Below are 8,847 nucleotides of genomic sequence, written 5' to 3'. Positions count from 1 at the left end.
CCATCGAGTTCGCAATGCAAACTCTCTGCTTCCTTTTCGCAACATTTCGGTCTCACCGAAATAAGCGATCGGTCCCACCGAGTTTGCCTGACCAACTCTCTGTTTGCCTATTACAGAAATCGGTCTCACCGAGTTCATGTGATCGGTCTCACCGAGATTACATTATGCCCTAACCCTAACACAATCGGTCTGTAGGATCGAAAGTATGTCTACAGGGGGGTGATTAGACTACTTGACCAAATAAAAATCTAGCCTTTTTCCAATTTTAAGTCTTGGCAGATTTTAGCAACTTATCACAAGTCAAGTAATCAACCTACACATGCAATTCTAAGAGTATAGCAGCGGAATGTAAATCATTGCATATGAAGGTAAAGGGGAGGGGTTTTGAGGGAGCAAACGCAATGTAGACACGAAGATTTTTCCCGTGGTTCCGATAGGTGGTGCTATCGTACATCCACATTGATGGAGACTTCAACCCACGAAGGGTAACGGTTGTGTGAGTCCACGGAGGGCTCCACCCATGAAGGGTCCACGAAGAAGCAACCTTGTCTATCCCACCATGGCCATCGCCCACGAAGGACTTGCCTCACTAGGGTAGATTTTCACAAAGTAGGCGATCTCCTTGCCCGTACAAACTCCTAGGTTCAACTCCACAATCTTGACGGAGGCTCCCAAGTGACACCTAACCAACCTAGGAGACACCACTCTCCAAAAGGTAATAGATGGTGTGTTGATGATGAACTCCTTACTCTTGTGCTTCAAATGATAGTCTCCCCAACACTCAACTCTCTCTCATAGATTTTGATTTGGTTGAAAGATGATTTGAGTCGAAAGCAGCTTGGGGAAGGCTAGAGATCAAGATTCTTGTGATTGGATTGGAATATCTTGGTCTCAACACATGAGTAGGTGGTTCTCTCTCAGAAAATGAATGCTGGAAGTGTAGGCACGTTCTGATGGCTCTCTCCATGAATGGAGGAAGGGTGGAGGGGTATATATAGCCTCCACACAAAATCTAACTGTTACACAGAATTTACCAAACTCGGTGAGACCGAATACTCAAACTCGGTCAGACCGATTTAGTTCAAAATGTGAACGTTAGGATTTTCGGTGGGACCGACATGTCAACTCGGTGGGACCGTGAAAGTGCAACTATCCCTGGGTGGTTTTGGTAATTCCTAACAACATATAGCAAGGGTTGAGACCAAGATATCCCTGGGTGGGGGAAAGTGCAACTATCCTGGACCGTGAAAGTGCAACTATCCCTGGGTGGGTGAAATCTTGATTTCACTCGAACGCAGGAGTGCGGGTTAATTTCGGCAAAGTGCAAGGGTTTTCCCACAAAAGTGCCCGGCGACCGGCTAGCTCCCGTCTCCGCCATCATGGTGCCACACGTCTCGTGCTGATTGGATGTGGGCTAAGAGCAACTCCAACGCAGGAACCCAAACGGACACGGATTTTGTCCGTTTTATGTCCGTTTGGGTCGCTCGTCCGCCTAGTGGACATGCGGCAGATACGCGAGGATGATAGATTCACCCAACGCAAAGACACGCGGCGGACCCATTTGTTGCCTCTGCGGCTGGTTCCGTCGGCGAAGCAAGCGCGGCCAGAAGCTCGGAGCATGGCGCCAAGCTGGGCAGGTCAAGGAGAGGCTCCCCGCCCAGGCATGGTGGCCGGAGGTGAGCGCGCGGCCCGGCCCGCCAGTGTCATCGGGGAACGAGAAGTACATGGACGCCAGGAAGACATCTCGGCGCCGGTGACCCGGTCGAGACAGAGCGCGTAGTCGGCGCCATCCTCATCCTCGTCGCGGCAGTGCCCGTCGCCCCAGCCGAGCACGCGACGGCCGCTGGCGCCGGCGCGACACTCCTGCCAGTAGATGTCGTAGGTCCAGGCTCCTCCCGCTCAACGAGGTCGCACAGGCGCGCCTGGAGCTCGGGCGACGACGTGGCCGGGCCGTCCAGGTGTGGCGGCGTGGTGGCAAAGTGGCGCACAGCGTCCTGGCACAGGCCGCACGCGAAGCAGGGAGGTCGGGGAGGAGGGGAGCGCCGGAGAGAGGGAGGGTTGCACACCCGGAAGCCGGCAGGCGGGCGGGACGGGCAGAGCCGGCACGCGCCAAGATGGGGAGGCCGGGCACGGCCAGGCGCGGAGCTGGGGAGGCGAGGCGCGGGGGGCGGAGGCGCAAAGGGCAGGCCGACGCTGCTCCAGCGGGGCGGGTGGGTGGGGGGAGAAGAGAGAGGAAAAGAAGGAGAGAGACGGGATGGGACAGATGGGTGGATGGCAAGTGGGCCAGCCGACACATGCAGCCGAACAGAGGGGGGCGAAGAGGGCACAAAGAACGTCCGCTTTGTGTCCGCTTTTGACCCAAATTTTCCTAGATTTGAGCCCAAAATGGGTCCGAGCGGACATCAAACGAACAGCAGGCGAATGCGTTTGGATCGCCACGTTGGGCTGAGTTTTGTGTCCGAATAACCCAAACGGATAAATTGGGTCACCTCATTGAAGTTGTTCTAATTTGCACGTCGGCTGTAATCTCCCATTATGGCTGGGTGGCGGGGTGAGCTTCGGCAAGTTGTTGGACCAAATCGTCACGGCCTGGACAAGTTTCTGTCTGGGTCTGCCGTGCCTTTGCCTCTTTTTTTGGGATCAAGCCCCAAGTTCTGTGCTCGAAAACCGAAACCACGGTCCATCATACCACATACCGGGCCGGGCAGGGCCTCAGAATCTTGCCTAACCCCCGAGATAAAATCCATTCCGGCGGTACGCATGGCCGCATCAGCTCCTCGCCCAGCCCACCAAACCAGCCCCGGCGCCACCGTCCCGCGACCAGCGAAACCGCCTCCCTCCCTTTCGCCGCCTCGCTGCCCACGCCGCTGCTCCGCTCGGTCCTCTTCCCTCGCCGCCTCGCCGCCCACGCCGCTGCTCCGCTCGGTCCTCTTCCCTCGCCGCCTCCTGGTAAGCCTCGTCTCCTCCCCACCTAATCCCGCGTCGCTGGGTGCGCGCGTGCTGGCCTGCCTGCTTGATCGCGTGTTGCTGGTGGGTTTCTCTCGGCCCCCCGAATCGGATCCGCGGCGCCGCTCTCGTGTGTTTCTCCGCCGGAATGCTCGGGTTCTGCATGCCTTGACGGCGGAGTTTTTCCTTGTCCTCCGCTTCGCCGGCGTTCCCGGTTGCTTTTCCGCCGTAAGCTGCGAAGCTCTTGATGCTCGCTAACGGAATGTTCGATTTCCTCTCGTCTTGTTAGTGGTTTTTTTTTCTTTTTCTCGTTCTCTGATTTTTCGGGATTGTCGCTTCAGGAAAGTTATTGGCGCCGCTAACCCTTGATGGTTGCTGGGATTTTCGGTTCTTCTTCATGGAGTTTTTTCTAGTCATCTCAAGTCTGGTTCAATCTCTACTCCGTACTGTTCTGTTTTTGGGGTTCAGAATTCACCCTACTCATTCTCGTTGTTTCCTAGTTTCCAGACGGCAGGCGTGATGGTAGAGGAGAAGAGGGAGAGGGCGGAAGAGGCGTCCGAGAGCCCGCAGAAGTCCCCGCGCCTGGACCCGCTGGCCGCGGCTTGTCCTGGATGCAGCGCCGCGTCTGCGTCTCCGACGGGGTGGAGCGAGTGGCCATCATCCGAGGAAGCGGAGGCGGCAACCAGCAGCGACAGTACTGTCGACAGTATGGACGACAGCGGTCGGTGCGACCACATACTTTTCGATCTGGATATGATCGTACATGAACTCAAGGTCGCAAACCAGGTCCTCAAGGAGCCTTGGAAGTGCCAGCGTCGTAATTGCAACACGACCTGGAAGGGAGCCAGTGAGGACGACCAAGGGATGATGAAGTGCATAGACTGCGCCTATTTCTTCTGCTCTGGGTGGCCGGTGGACATAGAAAATCCGCAGGGACACGCCCGCTGGCACGCTGGCGAGCACCAGCATTGGGTTGCTCAGTGGTGCGATGAACCGAATTTGGGATACTGCTTCTTGTGTGCACGCCCCATGAGGCTCAGTGACTGGAGTGAAGATGACTATGCAGTGGCGGCCAGAAACGAAAAGGATCAGCAAATGCCGGGGGATAGCGCTGCAAAGGATGGCTGGGGAACAATGGCCGGCGTTGTAAAGGATGACTGGGGAACAATGGCCAGCATTGCAAAGGAAGGGTGTGAGACGGGGGCCGAGAACCCGCAAAACCCCCCGCCCATGGACCTTCTGCTGCTTGCGTCTGCGGCTGAGAACATGCAGAAATACCCGCACCTGGACCTGCCTGCGTCCGAGGCGTTGGTGTTGTCGAGCGAGTCGCCATCGACGGGGGAAGCGGAGGAGACGAGCGACTGCACATACGACATCGGGTCATGCGAGCACTTGTTCAAGGACAGGGAGGAGCTGGATGATATGGTGCGTGATATCAAGACCGCCGAGAAGCCCCCAGAGTGCGAGCATTTCCCATGCACTACCACCTGCACCTGGAGGGGAGCTGCTGCTGGGTTGATGGTGTGCACGGAGTGCACCTCTACTTTCTGCACCGGGGAGAATGGGGACATGGAAAATCCGCAGGGACACGCCCGCTGGCACGCCACTAGGGACTACCATTGGGTTGCTCTGTGGTACAATGAACCGTATAAGGGCTACTGCTTCGAGTGTGGGCACGTTCTGAAGCTCGGTCAGGACAAGCTGAGCGATGATGAGTGGGCAGCTGTGGCCAGAAATAAAAGGGATGAGCGGGCAATGTCGGCCAGCAATGGATGGGATGAGTGGGGAACAGCGGCCAAGAGTTATACAAAGGATTTGTGGGCAATAGTGACCGGCGATGATGCGTCTGGGTACTCTAATGGAAATGGCTGTGTTATCAGAGGGTTGCCGAATCTTGGAAACACATGCTACATGAATGCACTGCTACAGTGTCTCCTTGCGCTCGGTGAGCTGAGGACAAGGATTTTAGGACCGGGTGCTCGGCTGGGGAGAATTGGTCTGCACCTGAAGCAATTGTTTGTGGAGACAAGCAGCACAAATGATGCCAGACGCGCGCTGGATCCAGAGATGCTATTGAAAGATATGCGGGTGTTTAATCCGCAGTTCAAGGGCTCTCTTATGCAGGATAGCCAAGAGTTTCTTGCATCTTTGCGCAGTGCTTTGGAAGAGGAGACAAAGGACCTAAACAAATTGCATGGGGGCTCGGAGTTTCATGCAATTGGCAATTCCATTTTTGGGGGCTGGTTGCGTCAGACCTTATACTGCATAAGTTGCCCAACTAAATCAGTTTTGGGTCTGCAATTCGATGAGCTCCAACTGGCGCTGCCATCAAAGGATTGTCCAGCCAGAAGTGTTACGTTACCACCAATGACCAGAAGCCGTGGATCTCCGACGAAGTCTCGTAAGGAACTATTCCAACAAACCGACAAGACTGATGGAGAAAAGATTCAAACAATTGCTGAAGGCGGTGATTCTCAGTTTCCTGGTTCAGAATTTGGAAATGAGGCCATAGAGAAAACACCCAAGCCTTTGCAAGTTGGTAAGTCTATGTGCTCCTCTAGCTAACTTAAAACATATAATGTGGAACAGGCCCGCAGGTGTGGAATAGCGAGATCTAGTACCAGCTAGCTATTTTTCTGAACACAGAACACATGACACTTTCCGGTATGGAGCTCCGGTAATAGCTAAGTAGAGAAAATTGTTAAGGACATTTTACACATGCATTAAAAAAGTAGCAGCAAAGCGTTCGGGGTGGCTACGAAAAATTGGGCTGGATGTTTCAGCAGTCTTAGCATGAAAAAAGTGTTTGGTATAGTGTCGTAGTTTAAATTGACATTTGAAGATAACTCAGGGTCTTGAGTCCTTACCTTCATAAAATAAGTGTTACTCAAAATGGTTGGTTAACTTAAGCGTGTATGGATATTGTCGAAAAAAGAGAGCTTAGAACGTGGTGGATAAAGATTCTTAAATATGCAAAGGATGAGGGTTTCTGGTTGCATAATCTTGCCAATGCTGATGAAACTAAATCCCTGTATGCTTGAATCTGCAGATTCTACTGAAGTGGAGGATGTTGCACACGGTCGTTTGCAGACTCAGAAAAATGATGTCCCACGAGAGATCATTGAAGTGCCAATAAAAGTTCTTGATTTCATTCCTAACTTGTTTGATGACACTGAACGAATGGATGAATCAATAGTAGATCCTCACGGTCCAGAAGATACTGGTCCACCTCCACTTGTTGATATAGAAGCCAAGGAGAACACTTACTCAGTAGAATTTACTACAGAAGACAAGGGGAGAGCTCAGAGCAGTGATATTACTGATGATGAGGCAGTACATATGAACTCTGTTGCATCACTCGAGGACTGCTTGACACTTCTTTGCTATTGTCCGGTGGGATGGAAATGTGATAACTGTTCCAAGGTTGTTGAGCTGCCGAGAAAAAATGGAAGTGAAAATGGTGAACCGATGATAGCAAGTACCAATGTAAACCCAACAGTTGAAGGAGACCAGACTGAATTATCAGACAGGAAAACATGCCCAAGTGAGCGATCTAATGATTTGAATAGCTTGTCGGTACATTACACCTCTCCAAGTAGACAAACACATGGTTCAGATGCACATCATCAAGTTATTCTTTCTGAAGACAGAATTAGTGAAGAAATCACTTCAGGGATGAGCTATGATGAAAAGAACTCGGCCTCTTGCAGCACTACCAATAAAAAATCTGAAAGTCACGAAATTGTTCAGGAAGCTGCACCTAGTTCCTTTCCAACTGATAAACAGACTGACCTGCTGAGTGCCCAGGATAGTCAGGATACCAGCGACCAAAATCTAGGCAGTGGGAAGCAGGTAAAGCTGGATGATCATAGTGTGCAACAAGTGGAAGAAAACCGAATTGAGCAGAAATATGAGACTGGTGGTTTTCAAATACAATTGATTACTAAGCTGCCACCTGTGTTAACCATTCAACTGAAGAGATTCACCAATGCTCTTTCTAAAGTGAGAGGACATGTGAGCTTTAAGGAGATTCTTCATGCAGGACCGTTCATGGACCCCAGGTACCGACTTCTGATAGTTCTATACAGCAACTTATAAGACTGTTCTTTTATGCCTATTCCATTAAGTCCTTACCTTTAGAAATCCAGCAACTATTTTGTGTCATAGTTTGCTTCTACAAAGCTTTAGGAGTATTCCTTCTCTACAAAAATAGGCATTGCAGGTTACAGAAATGAAGGTTTTGAACACAAAAAATATGTCAGACTTCAGGAATTTATATGTAAGTTTGTAAACTATTTTATAGGTTGAGGTTCAGACTACAATTTTTTTCTTGGTTCAGACTAGCATTTCGTACTTGTCAGGACACGATAATTGCAAGCTTGACTGAATCGTCTGAAGGCATCAGCTTAATTTGAGTGTGTACTGACAGCCTGATATGGACCATCACCAGAACCCTGTGCCATTGATTGAAACTGTTAATATTTCTTTTTTAGTATAGGATACCATATTGCAATATGTATCAGATGTCCAGGCCGTTGAGTACAAACTCTGTTCACCTTGGCAGTGTATCGGTATCACTGACCAAGTTATGATTATATTATCATCACCTTGGTGTAGCGTATAAAATCTGTTTGAAGTTTGGATTGTTAAGTATAGTTCTGGTTTTAGACTTGCAATTGGATGGATATCATATATACAAACCTAACATCTTTGAATGGCCTGTTGAGAATTAGTATGAGCCTTTATTTCTAAGAGTTATAATTAGTAAGTACTTAATCAGTCACTTGAGATACACCATATTGTTTTGTTAATCTGATAGAGCTTTCTTGTTAACAAATGTCCAGTTTGTTGTTTGAAGAAAGACATTGCATTGTTGGTACTCCAGCTTAATCTTCAGTTTCCTTGCATCTGATCTAGCTGTTTATTACTACTTTTTTTTACTCTTCAGTTCCGAGGACAAAGGTAACTCCAGCTATCGTCTAGTTGGTGTCATTGAGCACCGGGGCCACGCCTTGAGTACAGGGCACTACGTTGCTTATGTGAGGGCAGGTCGCAAGCAGCAGAGCAGTGGTTCTTCCTCATGGGTTTGCGCAAGCGATCGCGACATCAAGGAAGTTCCCCTCGAAGAAGTTCTCGGGTGCGAGGCGTACATGCTTTTCTATGAGAGGATGGATGACCGCGGCATATCTGGGAGCCTAGCCACCAACTAACCAGACCAGATGGACAATGAGAAAGGATGCACAAGTTTGATTATAGCAAGCATGGCAATTGCCAAGTGTAGATAGATACATAGAGTCGTCATCACGTCCAATTTTGTTGCTTTGGCTGAGTCATTGCAAGATTTTGCATTGGTTGCAGCATGTAGATTGCAGGGTAGTCTTTTTCCCTTTTTTGCGAATTGATTGCAGGGTAGTCAACTGGAAAGAATTCGGCCAGTGTTGTTGGCCAGATGTTCACTCGTTTATAACCAGTTCTCTGTCCATGAGAAACACATCATTTCTCCATCCTGTCCTTACATATTGAGAAAAAAGAACAACATTGACTGCGCAGGACAGTGGAAAACATGGAACATATCCAATTAATTACACTTAGAAGTAACAGTTGATGATTGTTCTCAACCTCTTCTGGATGCGTGGATTATGCGTATCCGAGTAGCGAGTCTAGTAAGTCTGAATCCACGGGAAAAAGAAATCTACTGTCAACTGCCATTTTGCATTTTCCTCCCCATCATAGGAGCGGCTTCGTCTGTCATTGTTACTGTTTTTTTTAGTTGGAATTGTTGCATTTTATCCAAATCACAAGAAAAAGGCAAACAGGAAGCGATTAGTCGCTTCTGGCGGAGCTTAACAAAGGCCAACTACTACATAGAGAAACAACTAGTAGTCATCGGTGATAGTGAAG

The 8,847-nt window shown here is 49.8% G+C and overlaps 1 protein-coding gene across 1 annotated transcript; it reads left to right on the top strand.

The window, feature by feature from the left end:
* The first annotated feature begins 2,736 nt into the window (after positions 1–2,736).
* LOC123168704 (ubiquitin carboxyl-terminal hydrolase 16) lies at positions 2,737–8,537 on the top strand. The gene is made up of 4 exons (XM_044586572.1): positions 2,737–2,949; positions 3,454–5,485; positions 5,996–7,007; positions 7,895–8,537. Exons 1-4 carry the CDS (start codon positions 2,761–2,763, stop codon positions 8,154–8,156), a joined length of 3,495 nt encoding a protein of 1,164 aa, XP_044442507.1. The 5' UTR covers positions 2,737–2,760; the 3' UTR covers positions 8,157–8,537.
* The last annotated feature ends 310 nt before the right edge of the window (positions 8,538–8,847 follow it).

This window comes from Triticum aestivum, chromosome 7D (assembly GCF_018294505.1).
Source record: "Triticum aestivum cultivar Chinese Spring chromosome 7D, IWGSC CS RefSeq v2.1, whole genome shotgun sequence".
Taxonomy (NCBI): Eukaryota; Viridiplantae; Streptophyta; class Magnoliopsida; order Poales; family Poaceae; genus Triticum; species Triticum aestivum.
The sequence above is the reverse complement of the archived record's forward strand: the minus strand, read 5'-3'. Positions and strand labels throughout refer to the sequence as shown.

Excerpts from the sequence above, each read along its gene's own strand:
- LOC123168704 (XM_044586572.1), top strand. The coding sequence starts at position 2,761 with ATGGCCGCATCAGCTCCTCGCCCAGCCCACCAAACCAGCCCCGGCGCC. Across the intron at positions 5,486-5,995 it reads ACCCAAGCCTTTGCAAGTTG|ATTCTACTGAAGTGGAGGAT; the intron begins GTAAGTCTATGT and ends TTGAATCTGCAG. Across the intron at positions 7,008-7,894 it reads GGACCGTTCATGGACCCCAG|TTCCGAGGACAAAGGTAACT; the intron begins GTACCGACTTCT and ends TTTACTCTTCAG.